This window comes from Daldinia childiae, assembly GCF_008694065.1.
Source record: "Daldinia childiae strain JS-1345 chromosome Unknown Scaffold5, whole genome shotgun sequence".
Taxonomy (NCBI): Eukaryota; Fungi; Ascomycota; class Sordariomycetes; order Xylariales; family Hypoxylaceae; genus Daldinia; species Daldinia childiae.
Window position 1 is genome coordinate 971,195 of NW_022984646.1, and position 22,573 is coordinate 993,767.

The 22,573-nt window shown below is 45.9% G+C and overlaps 7 protein-coding genes across 8 annotated transcripts; 5 read left to right on the forward strand and 2 right to left on the reverse strand.

Moving 5' to 3' along the window:
* Positions 1–820: 820 nt before the first annotated feature.
* Positions 821–1,787, forward strand: GL218_05410 (L-amino acid amidase; the record flags this gene model as incomplete). The annotated part of the gene is made up of 2 exons (XM_033582072.1): positions 821–1,479; positions 1,535–1,787. 2 exons carry the CDS (start codon positions 821–823, stop codon positions 1,785–1,787), a joined length of 912 nt encoding a protein of 303 aa, XP_033434536.1.
* Positions 1,788–2,048: 261 nt separating this feature from the next.
* On the reverse strand, positions 2,049–4,234 carry GL218_05411 (uncharacterized protein; the record flags this gene model as incomplete). The annotated part of the gene is made up of 6 exons (XM_033582073.1): positions 2,049–2,801; positions 3,095–3,314; positions 3,372–3,398; positions 3,458–3,563; positions 3,625–3,814; positions 3,905–4,234. The coding sequence occupies 6 exons, from the start codon at positions 4,232–4,234 to the stop codon at positions 2,049–2,051; spliced, it is 1,626 nt and encodes a 541-aa protein (XP_033434433.1).
* A 1,498-nt stretch (positions 4,235–5,732) lies between these two features.
* Positions 5,733–7,062, reverse strand: GL218_05412 (putative fungal transcriptional regulatory protein; the record flags this gene model as incomplete). 2 transcript variants are annotated; one of them, XM_033582075.1, is made up of 4 exons in its annotated part: positions 5,733–6,048; positions 6,107–6,212; positions 6,414–6,550; positions 6,602–7,062. In XM_033582075.1, the coding sequence occupies 4 exons, from the start codon at positions 7,060–7,062 to the stop codon at positions 5,733–5,735; spliced, it is 1,020 nt and encodes a 339-aa protein (XP_033434434.1). The 2 variants fall into 2 exon arrangements, with proteins under 2 accessions (XP_033434434.1, XP_033434435.1); XM_033582074.1 differs by lacking the exons at positions 5,733–6,048; positions 6,107–6,212 and having other exon boundaries at positions 6,403–7,062.
* Positions 7,063–9,939: 2,877 nt separating this feature from the next.
* GL218_05413 (uncharacterized protein) lies at positions 9,940–11,724 on the forward strand (the record flags this gene model as incomplete). Its single annotated transcript, XM_033582076.1, has 1 exon — positions 9,940–11,724. The coding sequence occupies one exon, from the start codon at positions 9,940–9,942 to the stop codon at positions 11,722–11,724; it is 1,785 nt and encodes a 594-aa protein (XP_033434436.1).
* A 596-nt stretch (positions 11,725–12,320) lies between these two features.
* On the forward strand, positions 12,321–13,401 carry GL218_05414 (Coatomer subunit epsilon-1; the record flags this gene model as incomplete). The annotated part of the gene is made up of 4 exons (XM_033582077.1): positions 12,321–12,714; positions 12,777–12,919; positions 12,981–13,228; positions 13,293–13,401. 4 exons carry the CDS (start codon positions 12,321–12,323, stop codon positions 13,399–13,401), a joined length of 894 nt encoding a protein of 297 aa, XP_033434534.1.
* Positions 13,402–15,365: 1,964 nt separating this feature from the next.
* GL218_05415 (Pdp3-interacting factor 1) lies at positions 15,366–16,446 on the forward strand (the record flags this gene model as incomplete). The annotated part of the gene is made up of 3 exons (XM_033582078.1): positions 15,366–15,465; positions 15,531–16,231; positions 16,279–16,446. The coding sequence occupies 3 exons, from the start codon at positions 15,366–15,368 to the stop codon at positions 16,444–16,446; spliced, it is 969 nt and encodes a 322-aa protein (XP_033434431.1).
* A 2,337-nt stretch (positions 16,447–18,783) lies between these two features.
* On the forward strand, positions 18,784–22,388 carry GL218_05416 (Phosphatidylserine decarboxylase proenzyme 3; the record flags this gene model as incomplete). Its single annotated transcript, XM_033582079.1, has 7 exons — positions 18,784–18,948; positions 19,024–19,068; positions 19,291–20,410; positions 20,548–21,048; positions 21,428–22,119; positions 22,163–22,178; positions 22,234–22,388. 7 exons carry the CDS (start codon positions 18,784–18,786, stop codon positions 22,386–22,388), a joined length of 2,694 nt encoding a protein of 897 aa, XP_033434432.1.
* Positions 22,389–22,573: the final 185 nt, after the last annotated feature.

Consider the following 22,573-nt stretch of genomic DNA (forward strand, 5'->3'; position numbering starts at 1 on the left):
CACGAAAGCAAGCAAGCAATCATGCTTGATCCATCGATGCTCTGACGGGTCATGCTCAAACAGTGAAACATTTAACGTCGCTTCAGACCAGTCTTGTGTTAGCATGGAGGGCGCGGGGCCATACTATCAAATATATTTCGCCTAAAGTCTTACATGTAAGTTTATTAGAAACCAAATATAGTCAAGAAGCTAATTAGGATAATAGTTGGGATTGGCATTTTATATCATCTAGTGGCGATGTCTCAAACACTATGGATTTATACACTCATAGAAACAATAGAGAAGCTTATGTAGGAAAGGAAAGTCACGAAACTAGAGGTAGTTATATGCTATAATTTACCTTGTTCTTCTTTCTTGTTGTGTGTAAATTGCTTGGTCTAAATCCGAAAATCTTGCAAATTTGAAAAATATGAATCTAAATATCGACATTATTCCAAATATCTTGTCTATAAATACATCATGTTTCACCAGAGAGGTATAAAGTATCCCGATGTTCACTAGAACTCTGTGCAGCTGGCTCCAGCTGCTAAGTAAAGGACACCAAATGGCGGACAGCAATCTTATTTTAATACCATTCTGTAAGTTAGGTATCTGACTGAAGTTCATGCTTGCTGCACCTACTGGAATATTCGGGGGCCAAAAGGCCCTGAGACAAAGGACGAACAGATACAGACAAGCAGACACTAGGTTGATCATGTCCAACACCCCGCCATATTTGCGATTCACCACTCATGTACACCCTCGCAACTTATTATCACTCGACTTATAATACTCTAAGCAATTTTTCAATTATAGAATCACCGTCATCTCAAATTGGAGAATGGCAGAGGGCACTGTGCAGTTTGACGTTCCCGGCCTCTCCAAGCCTTGCCATACCTGGTACAAGATCGTCGGTGATCTCGAATCATCTGCCCCTCCTTTAGTTGTGCTACACGGAGGACCCGGAGCATGCCACGACTACCTCCTGCCATTGGCAGATCTTTCATCCTCTAGGCCGCTCGTCTTTTACGACCAAATCGGAAACGGGCGCTCGACCCATCTACCGGAGAAAAATGGCGACGAAGCCTTTTGGTCCGTGGATTTGTTCAAGAATGAGCTCAACAATCTCATCACTAAGCTGAGGCTCAATTCTCGACCGTTTGATGTCTATGGACATTCGTGGCGCGGCATGCTTGCTGCAGAGTGGGCGTCAACGCCGACGAGTTCGGGGAACCTCCGACGCCTAGTCCTCTCCAACAGTCTGGCTAGTATGGATACGTGGCGAGAAGGTATCAACACCCTGAGAAAGCAACTCCCCAAGGACGTCCAGGAAACTCTTGACTGCGCAGAAGAGAAGGAGGAGTTTGAGACCCCGGAATACGAGGCAGCCATGGAATTCTTCTACAGGCAGCATTTCAGCCTTGCAAGGCCATGGCCGGCGCCGGAGGTTCAGGCTGCTCTCGATTGGTTCGCTAAAGACTCTACGACGTACGGCACCATGTAAGATCCAATACGTTCGCCCATAGCTAAATAACTCTACTAATCGTACAAAAAGGTACGGCCCAAGCGAGTTGTACATCTCTGGCTCCCTTCGCGACTGGACTTGTATTCCGTTGCTGCACAAAATTCAGGTACCAACACTCTTGATCAATGGAGTACAAGACGAAGCACAGGATGTGACGATGCAGCCATTCTTCGACGAGATCAAGAAGGTCAAATGGATCAAGTTGGATAATGCTGCTCATTTCTCACATGTCGATCAACGGGAGGCGTATATGAAGCATCTAGGGTCATTTCTGGCGGCATAAATAAGTAGGTAGTCATATCAATGTCGCCTAGATTGCAGACATAAGAAGAAAAGTATAAGTATTAATTTTATCTTATACTTAAGACCACAGATAACTAGGGTTATGGTGCACTATATCACATTGTTCTAACTTTACTCTAAACTTGACCTAACCTGTCTATAAATTCATCACATCATACTTTATGCCTCATAACACCCCTGAATGCTCTAAATGTTGATGCGTACATCGTATCTAAAAACAACAGAGAAAAGCATACAGTGCTCATGTACGCCCTTCGTCTTCGTCTTCGTCCCCTTCTAACCATATCTCATGTCCGTTTCCTTCTCTAACCCAGAAACTCGCAACTAAACCACACAGAGCCACGCCGGCAAGACCCCAAAACACCCCGCCGACTACACCGTGACTCAAGCCAAGACCATAGAGCCATCCGCACATGACGGGGCCAATCGTTCGAGCGAAACTGCTGACACTTTGGCCAAGACCATGGACAGTACCTAACACGCTAGGGTGCGGCGTGCAGTTGTTGACTAAAATCGTCTGGGCGGGGAGTGCAAACGTGCGCCCCGTAACCTGGATAAATAGCACACCGGCAATAGCAGCCCATATCCAAGCACCCGTCTTCTGACTCGGAGGCGACGTACTCGACGGCACAATTGATAGAAACGGGATTAGAGTGTATGCGATAGGGAAGAGAAATAAACACATACGCCATGAGCGGACGGTACCCAGTCGCGATGATAGACGAGGGTATAGAAATAGCTGCATCGTAATACCAATCACACCTAGGATCGCCATGGCCATACCGACGGAACTAGGGGGTAAACCAAGTCCACCCGTGAACCTGAAAGGCAGCTGTGGCTTAAAATCCGGCGGGTCTGGGTTTTTCGGATTGTAAACAGGGGTCGAGAGGAAAATGAACCAGAGCGAGTTAAAGGTACCGACATGAAAAGCCAGGAAGAAGTGGGCAATAAATGTAAAGGATACGTTGAGGTGAATATGCGACGGAAGGGAAGTCTAGTCGTATACCTGCGCCTAGAAGGTCTCTTCGTTGTCGTCGGTGCATTTTCAGATGAATCTTGGTGTAACTGGCGACAACTCCATATCTGTACTTATACTAGAATCCCGAGAGTGTAGACGCGTATATGCTATACTTGTGCCGTGTTTCTTGAACAGTGATGTGAATAGTGATGTTAACTTCCGGCCTATGATAATCCCGAAATCCCGCCTGTCTTGTAAGGCATCGTGTGTCTGGTATATGTAAGATGGTAGTTCCACCACGAAATCCGATGTATGGGGGCATAACATACCTCTTCCAAAAACATCCAGCACATTAGCAAAGCAACGAATAGAAACCCTGTGCTAACAATATTTGGCATGGCATAGGGAAATTTCTGGAGAAACTCTATGTTGCCAAAGGTATCAGGGTATGAGCCTGCCGGGTCAGATAGGACGCCACCAATGACTGGGCCAATGATGACGCCGATATTAAACGTCATGGGCAATATTAGGAATGCCCGGGACTGATATCTATAAAGTTGTTAGTTCCAGCCTACTATCTAGCTGTAACCAAGTTGCAAAACGTACTTCTTTTCGCGGACAATCTCGCTAATCCTACAATTCTCAGTGTCAGTACTACTCATAGAGCCATTACGGCTGATATTGGAACCTACATGGTCCTCATCACACCAACGTTGCCATTAGTCGCACCACCTAGAGCTCTAAATAACAGAGCTTGGGAAAATGACGTCGAGAACCCATACCCAAGACATGAAATAACTTCCTCTCACGTTAGCAAGTCCCTCATCGAGCCCCGTCCAGAAGGAAAGGGGAAACATACGAGTTCCAAACAATCCTATCATGATAACCGTCTTTCGGCCGGCCCAAGTAGAATCGGCAACCCGGCCCCACATCATGGCAGTGAAGAACTGCGCGGCGGTGAAGCTCGCATGCAGAATACCGGCCTGGCTCGAGATGGTAGAGTCCGGCAGACTTGGGTCAAACCATCGTAACTGGTAGAACATGTATGACTAGGTACCTTAGGTCAGCAATTAGAGGTCACCATTCAATATATCTTGGCGGGAGATATGATGGTAGATGCAAAGGGATTGACACCATACCTGCAGAGACGTCTGGACCAATGGCTCGCTGAGCCGGGCTAGTGTAATGACTACCAACTGCTTCTTCTTGGGTAAGTCCCTCCAAGCCACCACTTTCTTAGAGTCGCTCGGCCTCCGACTGCGTTCTTGGTAATCAGCAACTGCTACGTTGGTGTTAATAGCTAGGGTGCCGGTACGGGGTGCCACCAGCCGAGTCCCATCCTGCCCGCTCTCGTCTCGGATGCCGAGCCCGGGATCAACCGCAGCAGATTCCTCCTCGGAATCAAAGTCGAAGTCGCTCAAAGGGCCCCGGTCTTCTTCCTCGACGTCATCATATTTGCGACCGCTCATTGGCCGTCTCACCGGCTTTGCAGATAGAAATATCTAGTCCGGGGTCTGGGGTATGCTCACGTAAAGGAAAGGGGACCTATTAAGTATTCACAGTTGACAAAAATTCAGATTCGGGGTTCAATAATAAGACAGACCAAACGAAATAATTTGGTACTTGAAAATCAATTGAACTGAAGGATATCCGCTGACTAGAAAACAAAATAGATTACGCTACGCCTATCTCTCAGTGTCACCAACAAAGAAAAAAAATATTGCCGTCAGGTGCGCAGGCCGGGTAGGCTGATCTTTTGGGACCGATCTAGCCGAAGTCTACCTCGCTGCCTCGCCGCCCCAACGTTGAGTGGTGGGAGAGTTCCGACAGCGTTTAGGTGCAAAGAAATACAAGATTGAGATGGGTCCAATGAGAGACCGGCAGCGACACATCGATGAGACAATCAACGGTCCGTTGATGCCACACACTACTTACAAAGTTGAGACATGATTCGCTGGTTTCTAGGATCCAGGATCCAACAGAGTGGACTCAATAGCTATTTAATCCAATCAATTCATTGCTTTAGAACCCCTTGCAAGACAAACCGGAGTTTGGTTCAACACTTAACGACATACAAACATTCCCAATCTCGTGCATTTGCAGGGTAATTCAAGACATCATCAACGGAATTGATAAAATATATCGTATCTTAAAAGATGCTGGCTAACTAATGCTTCTCTAATGGCCAGTCATATGTCTTTTAACGCTACCTATGCGGCTGTGGCGTGTAAATGAATCAATCTTTCCCATGCACCGTTCTCTGGGTATTTCATACATTTTCTAGATGTTCCCATCATGGAATCCGTGCAGAATTCTAGAAATCTATGTTCCAATTATCATCCCCGAGGAACCCAAACATGAACGGACTCCATGCTTGATTATAAGGGGCCCAAGGAGCCCAATTGCTAGAGCCGCTAACTATTTGCGGCTCACCCGGGAGCCTAACCCCAGGTACTAACGTTAACTGAGTCGAGAACCAGGTCTTGATCCAATCAAGCTTCGTCGCATATTTATAGAAGCGATCGGTTTTTATATCATCGGCTGTATCCGGCGTGAATTTCACCCCAAAAGTAGCCGCGGCCTCCGCAGCCCTCTGTCCCTCGAGGTTAATGATGTTCTTGAAAGTCGATATGACGCTCTCCATCGTCGCCGGGAAATCGAATGTTTTCCGTGCTTCAACGAGGTCCCAACCATCTATTTCCACTAATAAAAGTCGCGAGGCTGCGACGAGTACGAATAAGATCTCGGAAAATGAGGTAAAAGACCGGTACAAAAATCCCTCCGTGCCTATTGAGACTATCGTCGCGAAGAATGATCGAGCTGCTTGTAGACAGTAGAGCATACACTGCCGTTGAAGCTGTGCTGCTACCTCGTCTTGTGGTGGAGATAGGCTTGATGCTGGTAGATATAATCGAACTAGGACGTAGTTATGCATCGCCCAGAATAATACTAAGTAATCGTCAGCGCCTAGTGATAGAAATCAAGTTTTGGGGAAGTCTCACCAAATTGTCTGTGTTCTCGGGCCATATTCGCAAAGAGCTGGTTGAGTTGATTGCGAATTGACTGCATATCCTCGTTCATGGATATGGTAAATACTTTCGAGCGTTCCCCTTCGGATGGCATAGGTAATTTCTCCGATATCCGCTCAACGATCTGCTGGAATCTGACAATTTTATCAAGGATAAAGTCTGTGCCAAAGTCTGTAGGGTGTACTAGCGAGTTGAGGCAGCGATCTACATAATCGCCTTTCAGCACGCCATCTCTCCCAAACTGCGACGCGTTCCTAGTCTCGTCAGCCCATATGTAGAATAGGGATCCAAGGTGCTTGGTTGCATGCTCACACTGAAAGAAGGTATTTGCAACCCAGAAAGGCTCGCTGTTCCTCAGGGGTATGTGACTCTTCCAGAACTGTCGTCATACTATAACTCATCAATGCTTCCTTCACGTCTTTCTAGCAAACCGAAAGATCTTGTGTTAGCTTTGAGGTCTTATAATTCTAGAAGATTCAAACTTATTTCTTGAGTAAGTCGAAATAATAGGACAATCCTACTCACTACTATTCGTTAGCCGATGTAGATGAAATAAATGTTTGAAACGATATAGGAAAGGAGATTTTGGATATTACAATATATAATTGTCAATACATACCCGGGTTTACCGCTACTGTCATTTTCTGCTGCATCGTGGGAGGTGGCCGCGTGATTGCAAGATTGTGAGCGTATCCCATTGCAAGGTGAGTTAAGTAAGTTATCTTCTGGTGGTCGAAGTAGAAATCATGTTCGCCCCTATGCCCGCAAGTTAGCGAATATGTCATGAAGACATGCGAATATACCGACCAAGCTATAAAAACCAGTAGACCTTGAAGAATGCCCAGATCTCGTTCCTCCATTACTAGCACGTGCTGGCCTACATAAGCGAGTATACTTTTTCTGATCTCACCTTGCTTCGCAAGCGTAAGATTACTCGCTACCAACATAATAGCTCTGAATAGGAGGGGTTTCTTGGCTAGGATTTCCTGTGCGGTGACATCGGGATCAAGAACAACGAAGGGGAAAAAGGGGGTAAACTTGACTTTGAAGTTAGACACTGCATGCTCAGCTTGATCCCAAGTTAACCCAAATCCCGGCTGGGAGATCTTCTTAGCAGGCAAAATTGGAAGTGGTTGCGATACTCTAGATTCTGGGCTGTAGGGGTTTCCCAGAGTTCGTGTAGCTACCCCATTGTATGGAGGGCTTTCCGTCACTGGGGGAGCAGGCGGGGGTGTTATGCTCTCGGCAGATGAATCATGATCCGACATCGTAAATGGGCCAGCTTTAAGTAAGATATGCCCATAGTTAGGAGGTCTCATAAAAGCATAGCTATCATTGCTAGGGTCCGCGGGCTCAGTGCTAGCACAATACTACTTTAGCAAATATTGACGGGCGAGCTATGCTCACTAATACCCGAATGCCCGTTGCGAACGTAGAGTCGGGACTAGTTTCAATAGGGAACGTACTTGGGAGGCTTAATTTGGCGAGGTCTCCTTAAGCTCTTAGACGTCTGGGAAGCACAGATAATTTTCATTCGCCGACACCTAATTTAGCAAGCTGTCAGGCCAAGAATTCTACTTGTAATAAGAGAGAATTTGTGTAACCTATCACAGCCATCTTCAACTTTATTCCCTTCAAAGTGGCAGCGAGCCTTCGCCTTTGTACAAGGTGCACATGCGCGCTGACGCCTTGGTGGACTTGCAGGGCGTTCGGTAGTCTGCTGGTGATTGGATATGTTTGGCATATTCGTGTCTTAATTGGTCCCGGAGGAGCCCCGAACGCCGGGATTCGAACAAAGGAGATGAACGCCGTGTTACCTGCTATCTAGCAAACACTAACCCGGCACTCTTGAAGCTTGTTACACGAGCTTCTGCGCACTGTCCGTAGCGCTGCGCTGAAAGTAGTATAATAAACCCGGATGCTTATTCCGGCGCTTGTCAAATTTTAGGACGGTCAAGGAAAAGAGTAGTAAGTAGGTGAGGTTAAAAAGCTAGATTACTTTCAAGTATTCAGTATTCCGTGTCTACGTGATAAGAAGTGGCTTAGCGGCAATACTTCGGGTTGTAGTATTCTAATGATTTAACCGTAAATATAAGGTAAATATTATTCTGGCTTATCCCGGCTTATCCCGGTTTGGTTTTTTGGGTCAAGAAGCTTAACCCGGTCCACGTCGGGTTATGAATTGCTCCATATACGGCGAAGTAGATCCATCGTGTCAGACTGTTAAACCGCATCGACCAATGATTTAAGGCAAAGACTATTAATATCCTTACCCAATCGTGTTTCTTATTTTGATCAAGAGAATAACTCCTTAGTCTTGATAACTTTGCTATCAATATAACTACAACTCGAAGCCACATAATTATTTAATCTTTGCTTATAGAGACGTTTAATTAAGTCGGCTAATGATATACTGCGAAGCCCCTTTTTATTGTTGTACATGTTATGACATCTTATAAGCGAGATACTTCCAGCAAGCTATATAAATATTAAGCAATGAACTAGGTTAAAACTCAAGACGTATATGCAACGAAAAACTAGCATAGCAGAAGTATGAAATACTTAAGAATACTACAATATAGCTTTATTAAGCTACGGCTGTAATCTTTCTATGTAAAATTATTGAGTTAAGCAAAGGTATTAGACCCCAGACCGCTGATATGCCTAGAATAAAAGGCCTTGGCAAAGTTTTTCGTAGTCTAACAGAGTTGCGTCCTCATATTATTCAATAACCTAAAGGTCCTATTACTTGGCTAGAATTTTAGCCACTCTTCGTTCTCCAATCTATGGCTGGGGTTCCCAATGTATTATGTAATTTATAAGACGTTAGACGTTAGACGTCTGACCTGATATTAGAATTCTCTCACACGAAATACTCCAGGACGCCACACAATACCTATATGGTTTGTAGATGTAACAAATTAATATATATTAATTTCTCATCATCTGCTCATTCCATGACGTTTACTTCATCGTGTCGTTTCCTATGAAAGCTCTATGAATTATACAAAAAAGCAATTAACTTGGCGTTTAGGCAAGTTTAAATAGATTCCAGCCGTTCTCAGAAGGAACTAACATGTAGACGTCTATGTACGCATTTTCATAGCTAAACCTTGTTCCTCTATACGATCGTACTTCTACAGAACAAGCATGAAATATAACGAAAGGGTATGCCATTATTGATAACTACTAGCACATCATATCGTAAATCTAAAGACGTGTAAGAGTTAAGCTTAGATGCTCTTATACGCCGCTGTGATTTTTGTTCTTGTGTTTTCTTTACAAATATCTGCCACGAATAACGCATAGAATTCGTACGAAATAACTTATAATGGTAGCCATTGTCCAAGAGCCTATAAAAGCTACATAGGAGTGTGATATCTTGGGCTTCTGTCTCTAGCAGCTCGTCTAAGTGGTGGTATATCACTGTTCTCAGTTCGTGTTACACCGTCGATATGTCCAATAGTATATCCAACCGATCTCCTCTCTAAAAGGGGGAGCCTCGACTGTCACTTACCAAGAATATAAGCTGCGCTTTCGTTCATGTCTTCGTCTCTCTGTGTAATAGCCAACCCCTAATCCTCATATCTGTGGCTGATCTCCACTATGGTGGCATCTCTAACCACATCGTCGTCGTCGTCGTCGCCCTTGTGTTACTAATATTCTATGCATACCTGATAATCGCGATGCGTCTACCCAGCGTTGCGTCTACCCAACGTTGCGTTTAGCCAGCGCTGCACTTTATTTCTTTTTTTCCTTTCTGGTGCCTACAGTCTTCAGGTGATCTGCCCTTACCCTCTCTGCATACCACATTAACTGCCATTTGTTTTTTTTCTTTTTCTTTCCACTCTACACTTTACCCATCATCAGGTGTGCCACCAGTACCATCAGAGCACATATTAAATCATCAACACCTTCATCAATACTTTCTTAACCATTAATTTTCTTTCTTCGTTTATTTTCTCTAGTTTTCCTTCACGTTTTTCTTCACGTTTGTATTTCATTTCCATCCTCATTTCCATCCTCGTTTCTATTCTTGTTTCCATCTTGTTTCCACCCTCGTTTCTACTCTTATTTCTATTCTTGTTTCTATTTCTATTTCTGTTTCTATTTCGACATTACCGAAGAGTTTCTACTTATTCACAATGATGGGGGTAGGTTCTGTATCCTCATCTGGTGACGAACCCTTCCATCTTGAGAAGTATCTTCCAGCCTGCGAAGCAGCCAAAGCTCAGGAGATAGATCAAATCGAGAAATCCTTGTTACCTTGCGCCTCGAAGTCTCCTCATAACGAAGACACCACTCACATTCGGCCTACCCTGACTGGGACGCCATCTAAGAAGAAGCATTTCCTGAGCAACAGCATTGCAGCACTCGGAAGAAGCAAGGATAAAACTAGTCGTGAGGAGCAGACCGGATTTGGCATCCCATCGTCCTTGTCTCAAGATCGTGGCTACAGGAGACTTTCACACAACTTAGTAGCCAAATTCAAAGGCATTTTCAATGATGACGAAGTGATAGGTATCGCTGAAGAGGAGATGCGACCACTGAGTGAGAATCCGACTAGTTCCCCCCAGCCTCTAAAGCTACATGAGCCGGCACAGCAATCAAAGGTCGATCTCTCGCGTGCTTCTTCATTGAGGAGCATTATCTACAGCTACGATCGATATGGCATGTTAAAAGTTGATAACGAAACTCGAGTTGACGCATCTAATCATAACGATCGCAACAGCCTGGAGACTGATACAGGTTTCTTATCGAGACGGGCTACGATGGAGGGTATCATTGGACGACACAACGTAAACAGAGACAGCGCGCTTAATCAAGGGGGCATGCGCAAAATGAATGATCTTGAAAAGGCTCACAACACCCCGAATCTCCTTCAATTAAACCTTCAGGCGATTGAAGCAGGCTACGAAGATATCTCTGACCGTCTAGAATATGATCCGGAGTGGGGAGGAAGTATCGGGCATTGGTTAGTTGACATGGCAAGTAAACAAGGAGAATCGTGCCCCTCTTCTCTACTCGGCGACGGACTAGAATTTAAGGATTTTGACGGTGCTTTCCTATCGTCCGATAATACATCATCCGAACGCGAGTCAATCGATTCTAAGGAATTACTTGAATTCACCATCGAAGACGGCGCAGTTGCAACACATCTTTCCCCCAACCCCACTATTCCCCGTACCTCAGTTAGCACTCGCGCAGGTTCTTGCGACCTCAATGAGGATAATTTGTTGCCTATAATTCCTCGTCAAGAACCGGTTTTTACTCCTCAATCTCAGTCAGAGAAATCCAGTTCTTTGTTGCAACAAGAAATCGAGCACTGCAACAGAGGCATTTCAGAACCTGGACGAACCATCGAACAAGCAAATCCCACAAACCCGACATACCTTTCCGACTGGTTGTGCCCCCATTGCGGTTTCTTGAACCTCCCGCGACGAACCGCCTGCCTGCAGTGCTGGGAAAAACGTGCAGAACCGCTAGGCAACACAGGTCATCGCATCCGCCGGGTGACTTTCGCAGAACCCACGAAATTCGAGGGTAAACACGCTTCAGCCATGGACGGATACAACGCCTCATTAGTTGATGCATCGCTCATTCCAGAGCCGCTCAACATTAAATCCTGCCTCAAGACCAAGACTCATCAAGAGTCCAAGCCCGTCGACAAGAGTACCCAGACTGGAGTTCAGGGTTCTGGTGCGCCGGCTTCCCATCAGAATCAGCATACCAATGTCACCAAAGCTACCGCTACGTCTAACGAGACCGAGCAAACTGACGACAAAATCACCATCACCAAGGAACAACTAAAGAGAATGGAAGCTATCGTGAAAAAGACCCTAGAGAACAACGAGACCATGCGTCGCATGCTAAAGTCGATGGAGGAAATGTACCAACATATTTCCAAGGAGCGTAACGCTAAAGACTAAACCATCAGTCGCATATGAGGCAAGCTACGCCCATATTTACGAATCTGCGAGATGGTCCGGATCACATTTGCGTATGCGTTACATGACTTTGAGAAGGAGAGCTGGAGGATGAGTAGGAGATGATAGGAGACGGGTAGCAAACCACACGGCATAGCAGGAAATGCCAGGAGAAGCCAGTATATGGCAAATGACGAAATGGCTAGAGCTCATATTGCATAAAGGGAATTCTTCACCCTTTTCGTTGCCTTTTTTTGAACACCTAGTTCAATTTGTCCGATCTTGTACAATAGCACGATTGAAAAAACCGAAAATCATTGAAAATAAGGGGGGAGATAGGAGGTCATTAATGTACGTATGTACTTAGATAAGACCGATAAGGATAAGCAAAGGCACAGACCACGTTGAATTCATTCTATGATTCAGGCACAGCACGGTTGCCCAGTGAAATGGTCGGCATTGCCAGCTGGCAACTTTCGGCCACACTAACTTTATCGTAAAAGCAACCGTCTACCCTTAAATCGCTGTCATTAAATCGCCGAACCTTGAATTATTGAGTAAAAAGAATTCGAGTAGAACCCATCAAGAAATCGCCCAATATGGATCCTTACTCGGCAGAAGGCGAGCTGATAAATATTCACAATCATTTCCACCAGGGCCAATACCAAGAGGTTATCGACTTTGACACGTCTGCTCTCTCCTCCGAAAATGCCCTACCCGCCCGAGTACTCGCCCTCCGAGCTCGCATTGCTTTAGGACAAGCAGAAGAAGCAATCGCCGACGTTCAAGGAGAATCGGAACCTGAGTTAGTAGCAGTGCGCGCCTTAGCCGAGTACAGCTTAGGGAAGAAAGATGCGGCCGTTCAAACTATCGAAGAGCTTGCCTCGTCAGCCAGCGATAACCAGACAGTCCAAGTTCTTGGAGGAACAGTCCTGCAAGCTGCTGGCAAATCAGAGGAAGCTCTTGCGCTCTTGTCACAACACTCTGGTAGCCGTATGTTTATTACTCAACAAGCAATGGCTGTCTGGTCTAAATACTAATAAGGACTTGTCTAGTTGATGCTGTCGCTTTGATTACGCAAATCCATCTTCAGCAAAACAGGACCGATTTAGCCCTTAAAGAAGTAGCCGCGGCTAGGCGGTGGGCGCAAGATAGTCTACTTGTCAACTTAGCAGAGTCGTGGGTTGGCTTACGACTGGTATGTACTGCATTGAACTGGCTGTTCCAGCGGCAGAGCTAACGAATGACTTTATGTTTAGGGAGGAGATAAGTACCAGCAGGCATTTTACGTATTCGAAGAGCTCGCACAAGCACCCTCTACATCTTCGATCGTCTCCCTCGTCTCCCAGGCAGTATGCGAGTTACATCTAGGTCGGGTCGAAGAAGCACAGAGTGCTCTCGAGCAAGCCGTGCAGAAACAACCCGAATACGCGGGAGCTATTGCCAATTTATTGGTTTTGTCAATCATCACCGGCAAGGATGCTGCCGCTGTTTCTGAGCTTACAAGGTATGCGTTTTTTTTTTCAAACTAGCCTCAAAACTCTATGCATGCTAATACGACTTCTTCATAGTTCCTTAAAGAAAGCCGCCCCTGAACACACATTCCTAGTCGACCTCGAAGAAAAGAGCGAATCATTTGACAAGGCGGCCGCTAAGTTTAGTGCAAAGGTGTCGGCTTAAAATAGGAAAGGCGACTAATACGGGACTTGACGAATGTTGATATACTAGTAGACCTTGGGGACGAGGTATAAAGAAAAGGCGAAAATGCTTTGGTTATGATACTCTATGAACATGATGAATACCTCATATTGCGTCGTCCTAATATTGGTTACGTGTCTTGACCACTCTTAATTGCGGGCTGAGAGAGGCACAAGTGATATTCAGCTTACCTATGTATTGTATGATACATCGATCTCGATAATTTAATCTGACGATGTTTGGAGATATTTCCAAATACGGTATTCCGATATCCACATTTGTTGGGTAATTGAGTAACCTGGTGTGTTTCTGTCACTAAAACTTAACCGTAAGGTAGTTATTACAAAATAACAAATGTTAGAAGCCAACTTAACTTATGTGACATCATCTGTGTCCTGGAACCGTGGATTCTAAATCATAAAGCTTACATCTTCAAGAAATGAGATTATTTAAATGCACAATGACGCTTCTCAGGCTATAATATGTGAGTGTGGCTTGAAAATGGCATTGCAGAGGATAAAATAGGTAACTGCATATAATTAATGCAGAAAAGAAAAGGGGGTTAGTCGACCTAAGTTGACACGGTTACTGAGTGACAATAGAAAAAGACGCTAATATAGAATAATACGATAATTATACGGTTCCGTAGGGAGAAAATACGATACCCCTCATTCACGATCACGATGGTGACCTCGATCTATGTATGTATTGACCGCTCGTGGGATTTGGCTAAGAGCCTCTGGCGATCTCATCATACCTCAAACTAACCTCTTTTCAGTATAAAAGTTTCCACTATCGCTGCGGCGCTAGTGATCCATCAATGAACATGCTGGAATTATCGTGGGATTCATCTCAAATGCCGCCTATGACATCACTATGTCACTCGGCCCTTCTACAAACGGACTCTTGAAACCTAGGTATTATTGCTTACACATACTGCTGCTTATAGCCAAAACCCAATCAAACATCGTGACTCGTCGGAGCCAAGTTTGTCCTAAAAGACCTGCAAGCTAATGCTATCTACATATGTGTGAGTGGGCTATTTATCAAATTAGCGCTAAAGAAGGCATTGCACTATGTATGAGTCTTTGAGAAAAAGAGATAACACTTACCATTTATGTAAAAGCTTCAAAAGACCATCTGGCAAATAAAAGTTGTGGAAATGCTTTGGCTGATAAGGCATCTTAGGTACCTAGTTTATATGAAGATCATATACTCTTTGGTAGACTTGCCACCTGTTTCGAGAGGAATCTAGACTTCGGGAGATGGACATAGAGGCTGATCCGGGACCGCAAAGAACGGGTCTCGACCCATAGGTTGTGTAGATAATTTTCACAAGGCCGACAGACCAGGCGGATAGGCCGCTTCGGACGCTTGCCCAGCCCGTCCACGTCCCACGATCTTACAGATTTCTGCAAGCCCCTGGTCTATAAACCTGGCTAAGAAATTTTGGAAATGCCCGAGTGGACCGGGTGGCGTGTAAATAGGTAACACTGGCTATCTTAGACTATGTCAACGTACATGCTGATAGGACGATGTCTTTGTTCTCTGCCGAAATGGACCTGTACTCCAAATCGGAGCTTGCATGAAACCCCTGTAAAAAATATAGGTAGACCGTAGGATTAAGTCGCTGGGTCTAATATGACGATAGCTTCGTTGGACTGCGTTTTCCTGCCTGGTCTCGTCATCGTGAAGGTTCCTCTCGTCCCGTCAAAATTTGTGGGCTAGTCGTTTTCTCCACGATGGCACACTTTTATTATAAATATGTTGTTTCGTCGTATTTCATGAAAAGTTCTTCATTACATATAAGACAAGACAAAGAAACATATCCACCAAAAAATTCACTAGTTATTACTACATTTGTTTCCGTAGTATAGACTTCGGTTTACATTTCTCTTAGACCACTTAGATTTAAGATTATATACACAGTTATATTAACATTCAAAATGCCTATCGCACTTACACCACCTCCGGTTCCTGAGGTCAAAACCCTCGGAGATGCCAAGGCTCAATCCGCAAACAAGAGAAAGATTATCTGCTTTTCAGGTACGGCACCATGTTTAAACTTCGCCTTTTTGAATTCGAGTCGTTTACTAACGTAATAACATCAGACTTCGATGGCACAATCTTCATGCAAGACACCGGACACGTCCTCTTCGACAACCACGGCTGCGGCTCCACACGAAGAGAGGTGCTAGACGAGCAAATCAAGACCGGCGAGCGATCCTTCCGGGACGTCTCGGAGGAAATGTGGGGATCTCTAAACGTCCCCTTCGAAGACGGCTTCCAAGTCATGGAGAAGTCCCTCGAGATTGACCCGGACTTCCAGAGCTTCCACGACTACTGCCTCAAGAACAACATCCCCTTCAACGTCATCTCCGCCGGTCTCAAGCCCATCTTACGGAGAGTCCTCGACACCTTCCTGGGAGAAGAGGCCTCGTCACACATCGAAATTGTAGCCAACGACGCGCAAATCTCGGCCGATGGCTCCGAGTGGAAGCCCATCTGGCGCCACGACACGGAGCTCGGCCACGACAAGGCGCAGTCTATCACGGAGGCCCGTAAGGAGGCCGAGACCACGTGCGACGACGGCACAGTCCCGCTGATCGTGTTCATCGGCGACGGGGTGTCGGACCTACCGGCGGCCCGGGAGGCCGACGTGCTGTTCGCGCGGCGCGGCCTGCGCCTCGAGGAATACTGCCAGGAGCACAGCATTGCGTACATCCCCTTCGACACCTTCGCCGACATCCAGCGCGAGATCGAGCGCATCCGGCTCGAGGACGAGAAGAAGACGGGCGGCAAGGGCGTGCCTGTGCGCTTCAACCCCCCGCCAATCTCTGGCGCAGGGTCTCGAGCAAGAACGCCGTGCCGAGATACGTTCTCATGTCCCCGACTAAGGAGGACAAGATGTTCCTCTGGCCCGAGGCCTTCTCCGAGCTCAAGAAGCCCGAGGTCGAGGTCACTGAGACGCCTATGCCGACGGTCCAGGAGCATGCTCTGCAGCATTCGGTGCAGAGCGCTGCTTAGGTTGGAGGGTGACATATATCATGGTTGGATGTCTTTCTTAGAAGACTACCTATATTGCATATCACGGCGTTTATGTTGGTTTACTTTTATTTGTTTGGCATAGTACAGCGATGTGGAGTTACACGATACCGCCTTGCGATAGCACGAGGAAAGGATAGGCGTTTGGGTTAGAACATAACATGGCGAAGCTTACGGGATACATCTGGATTATCTATCTTAGTTAAAGACGGGGTTGTTCCTATAATAGACGATATTATCAAGTAAACTTGAACTTGAGTATCAGTGCTTGTTTGTCGACACGATTAACTACTATTATATGTGCTTGGATTCTTTGTTTGCATTGCCACCCACCCCTGTGATGCACCTACGAGTTGATTTCCTGGTTACGGCGTATGTCATACACAGTCCTAGACACAAATGGCATTACCCAATTCGTGAGATCGAGCCAATGGGAAGCGTAGGAGTAGCTGCTCTGCCTCCAACCTACGACAGCATTCTTTAAACAATCACCGATCAGCTCATTTGACGTCCGCCTAGATTTGATCCTACCGCAAGCCAACCCTAGTTAAGCTGAAGATCGGAAAATCGGAACAGTGAGCAGGGAAAGGGACAGAGCGCTGGAACATAGCTAATAATACGCATTCCGAGTTCCGTCATGGCAAGTTGGTGCGTCCTATGTATTGCTACCTTTCCCTTATTCATGGATATTATAGAAGGATAACAACCTACGCCATGGTAATAAGAAGGTCAGCGGATCTCACGGCAAATAGTTACGTAGTACTTCAGGTTAGTTGCGGTAGACGCGGCATCCTTAATAACATCTAGTCCTAATCGTGCCTCTAGAGCTCTCCGAGTAGCCGGTAATTGTGTGTATTTAGAAATTAAACAGAACTCACTTTACCTCCCCCACGAAGGCCTTCATCTGCGGAAGGTACCTTAGGTAGGTAGACAGGTAGGCTATACGCAGTTACGTGCCGTCGCATTTTCGCCAGTTGGGATCTTCTGGAACGCGGGATCATCGATCGCCGCCGTCCTGCAGCTAGAGAGGCACAGCCCTATTGCCAATCCGAGGTACATACAACAACCGATGATCTCGAGCCTTGAGCTTGTTACTAGGTTGGATACGTCGTTGTTGTCCGTATGATCTAATATTTGATTATTAGTATTGTTAGGTAGATATTGAGTCTTTGTCTAATATTAGCACGGGGTTGACCAACGCGGATCTTCGGATGAACTGTGGTAAGTTTTGTTGTTGTATCTTCCAAAATCCCCCCGGCTCTAAAAGAAGCTTTTCTAGCATGGGGTTGTTTATGCTTATTAGGTTCTAAACCAGATCGAGATGAGTTTCAGTTTTATGATTAATTTCATGTAACAGGTACTTGGTAATCCTAACAATTGTAAGTTCAATTCTCTTTTCTTATTTTGTCAAACTAACAAATCTATTTTTATTGTATAGCGGCCCTCGGTAAGTTTACGTTTACATTTGGTTTAATATTTTTACCCCATTATAAGGTACGGATCCATACGCGCAAGTAATTCATCGAGATTTAAGTGAACCTTAGACGTGGTTGTACTTTTAATGGGTGTCATATCGTGCGCATTTTATTTAGTGGATCGAGTTTTAGGTACGTTAGGTGGCTACAGTGGCAGTGAAGGCGGGGTGATTACCAGCGTCAGCGGGCTGGCCCTCCTGCCCTTTTGTCCTCAAAGCTCAAAAGGTACCTGGAACAATTAAATTTCGGATGCTTCTCGTACCACGCAAACTCGCGACACGATTGGATTGGATACCAAAACTAAACTACTGCCCCTCCAAAAAGAAACTTGGCAATCAGCTTCAAAAGCATGTTAAGTCCATAACAGCTTCTATCCTAGCTTGTTTATTTTTTTTTCTTTTTTTAGGTAGTCTTAAATACTATCTAACTAACTAACATAGCTTACCTTTTACCTTTACTCCTAAACCATATATTATTCCGCCTATCAAAGTAAATCAAGTAATTTCAAACTCGAGAGTGGTAATCTACACCTAACTACCAACTTACCTTGTGTACCTAACCTAGTTCGTCTTGTCCTTAGCCTACATTACAGTCAAATCAACCGTTGGTAGGCTCTAGCAACTCTAGCAGCTCTCTTTGACATCATATTGATACACTAGCGCGTTAAGTCCAGGGCATCACAAGCCCCCGGATGCTGAAGGGGACTCAACTACCAAGCAATTTCCAAGACGGGATCCAGCACAACGTCACCCGCGTTTGCCCCCTTCTTGTTTCTTGGAAATACAACCATCCATATTTTATACCTCTACCCTCTTTAGTCCGACTCTCCTGAAAGTCCTCCACCATGGTTCGCATTATCCCTCAACGATTGAAAACCTACACTACTAGTTCTACCAACAATTCCACCGCCAATAGCCGCAGTACGAGTCCTATGCCGTTAAAACTCGATGCCGGTGTTTCGGAGGGGCGTAGGGACACGGGTTTAGTCTTAAAGATTACTATACTTCGAGTAAGGACAACGAATCGATAGATAATATCAATTCTAGTCTCGACTACGGATTCTAACTTGCGATGATATATATAGGCGAGAAACTTAGCTGCTAAAGATCGTGGAGGCACCTCTGACCCCGTATGTCAACACCCGTCTTCCTATTCTTAACTCTAATAAAGAAAAATCTTCGGACATTGCTAATACTCCGTATTCTCTAGTATCTTCAACTGACCTGCGGCGAAACTAAATGTCTTACACATCATGTCCCGAAGACGCTGAATCCCGATTGGGAACGTTGTCTGTACTGTACCTATCACTGGCGTAGAGAACCTACTGCTTGATTGCATCTGCTGGGATAAGGATCGCTTTGGCAAGGACTATCTAGGCGAATTCGATCTAGCCCTCGAGGAGATTTTCTCCAACGAAAAGACCGAGCAAGAAGCAAAATGGTATCCCCTCAAGAGCAAAAAGCCAGGCAAGAAAAAGAATAATGTCTCGGGGGAGGTTTTGCTACAATGCACTTTATTCGACTCAACAGACAAGGATGCGACAGATGCTCAGATCTTAGAAAAGCTGCATTCACTTGCTACCGCCTTACCCGAATCTGCATCCCGCAATGCTACCCCTAACATGACACCCATGCTTGGCCCGACCTCGACATCTAAGCTTGGCTCATCCCCGTCTCCACAGTTAAGTCAGAATACCACCGATGGATCCCAGGACGACGATGACGACGACGAGATTCTGGATGATGATGAGACTCCTGAAGATGAGGACCCCAGTAAGCCCGATGCTGTGGAGAAGAGGAAGAGACGGCTTAGGATTAAGGGTTTAAAGCGTAAGAGGAGACAAAACCCTTACGAATTCGTCAACGGTGGTAGTGATGTGGTCGGCTTAATCTTCCTCGAGATTTGCAACATTACCGACCTTCCTCCCGAATCAAACTTCACGAAAACTAGCTTCGATATGGATCCCTTCGTTGTTGCATCTTTAGGCAAAAAAACCTATCGTACACGAGTTGTTCGACATAATCTAAATCCCGTGTTCAACGAGAAGATGCTCTTTCACGTGCTAAACCACGAGCAATCATACTCGTTTGCTTTCACGGTTATCGATCGCGACAAATATTCCGGGAATGACTTCATTGCCTCAACCTCCTTTCCCTTACAAGAGCTCACCGAAAAGAGCCCCAAAGCTAATCCTGAAACCGGACTGTATGACTTAAAGGAACCGGCAGAGTACGTCCCGGTCCAGAAATCAAGGCTCGCAAGACTTGGCCTCTCGAGGTCGTCTTCAACACAGAGCTTGGGCAAAAATAGGCCGGTATTACCCAAAAATCCCAGTGTAACTTCGGCAACATCCCAGGAGCAGGTCGAGCCAAAGGTAGCACCTACATCCATTCCAAACCCTGGTTTACTTCAACCAGAGCAAGTGCCGAACCTCAATAGCGGGAACGGAAATGGAAACGGTGGTGAGGGCAGTGAGTTTGACGACACTGATTTCAATGTCTTCACAATCCCCTTGAAGATGAAAAATCTGGACAAATGGGAGGCTAAGCACAGCCCGACGCTTACTATCCGCGCCAAGTATATGCCGTATCCTGCTTTAAGACAACAGTTCTGGCGAGCTATGTTGCGACACAGTACGACGCAGATGAAAGTGGCGAGATTAGCAAAGTTGAATTGACTACTATGCTCGACACGCTTGGCTCGACTCTGCGTGAATCAACCATCGACAGTTTTTTCCAACGATTCCCTCATAAGGCAGGGAGCGGGGAACAAGAACTCACCATGGACGAGGCTGTTATATGTTTGGAAGATCAACTAGATGCCAAGAGCAAATCGGCTCCAGTGACTGACAAGTTGAAGAACATGTTGCCCGACGCAGAAAAGGTGAAGAATTTTCTAAACCCATCAAGCCACACTGGTAGTGTCACGCCTTCAGACGAGGGATCCTTTATTCTTAGCGCAGAAGACTCGACCGTCCAAGGCACTACACCTGGAACATCAACTATTGTTGTCCCCGATCTCAGCACATCTGGAGAAGAGGGTGATGCGCTGGATAAAGATGACCTAAATATTGACCGTGGCGAGGAACATGTCGTCGAAATTCGAGAGTGTCCAATCTGCCACCAGCCTCGTCTCAACGCGGAAAGATGCTGACATCATTACCCACATTGCTACATGCGCCAGCCAAGACTGGCGCCAGGTCAATTCACTCATGATGGGCGGGTTTGTCACGGCAAGCCAAGCGCAAAGAAAGTGGTATTCTAAAGTCATCACCAAGATTTCTTATGGTGGTTATAAACTTGGCGCCAACTCGGCAAACATTCTGGTACAGGACCGCCTAACGGGACAGATTAACGAGGAAAGATGAGCGTTTATGTACGACTGGGAATCCGATTACTATACAAGGGATTGAAGTCCAAGGATATGGAGAACAAGCGAAGTGAGTATTCATGCTGATGAGACAGAAACCGTCGCTAATAGCGCTTTAGTCCGCAAACTTCTGAAGAGTCTAAGTATCAAACAAGGCAAAAAATACGACGACCCTGCTTCGAAGGCCCAGATTCCAGGTTTCGTCCAATTCCACCAGTTAGACATGTCCGAGGTCTTACTCCCCGCCGAGGAATTTAAGAACTTCAATGAATTCTTTTATCGTGCACTTAAGCCAAACGCCCGACCTTGCTCAGCTCCAGACAATCCTCACATTATCGTGTCGCCGGCCGACTGCCGGTCTGTTGTCTTCAATAGTATTGATTCTGCAACCAACATCTGGATCAAGGGTCGCGAATTCTCCATAAAGCGACTACTCGGCGACGCATACCCGGAAGACGCTAAGCGCTACGAGAATGGTGCATTAGGTATCTTCCGTCTGGCTCCCCAAGACTACCACCGGTTCCACATTCCTGTAGATGGAATTCTCCGCAAGCCTAAACTCATTGCTGGCGAGTATTATACCGTTAACCCTATGGCAATCCGGTCCGCGCTCGATGTGTACGGCGAGAATGTTCGTGTCCTTTGTCCTATCGACACCGAACTATTCGGACGGGTTATGGTTATTTGCGTCGGTGCCATGATGGTTGGTAGCACGGTAATTACCCGAAACGACGGGGAAGAGGTGAAACGAGCGGAAGAGCTTGGGTATTTCAAGTTTGGTGGCAGCACAATTGTGACACTATTTGAACCCGTACGATGCTGTTTGATAACGACCTTGTGGACAACTCAAACAGCGCTCTAGAAACACTGGTATGATACTTACCCCTCTTAAGCAATGCAAGACTAAATATTGACATACATGCAGATTCGAGCCGGCATGTCGGTTGGGCATTCCCCACAGTACCTCAGTTTACACCAGATATCCCAAGGATGAGAAAGACGTTACGGAGCGGGAAGGCGGAAGCCCATCGCCGTATCCGTGGTGGTGGTGACAGCCCAGATGAAGTACCTTTGCCATAGGAAGACACTCCGTAACAGCTAAGACGGGAAAGACATTGCATTCGGACGGCGTTATACCATAAAAGCGACGGCTTTTTTCCGAAGATTGGATTCCATTGGGTGGATAGACGAGACATTGAGCATGGGATGGGGGGAACTTGCAGCATCTGTCAATCAAAAGTGGGCATATAGCAACGAAGAGGGGA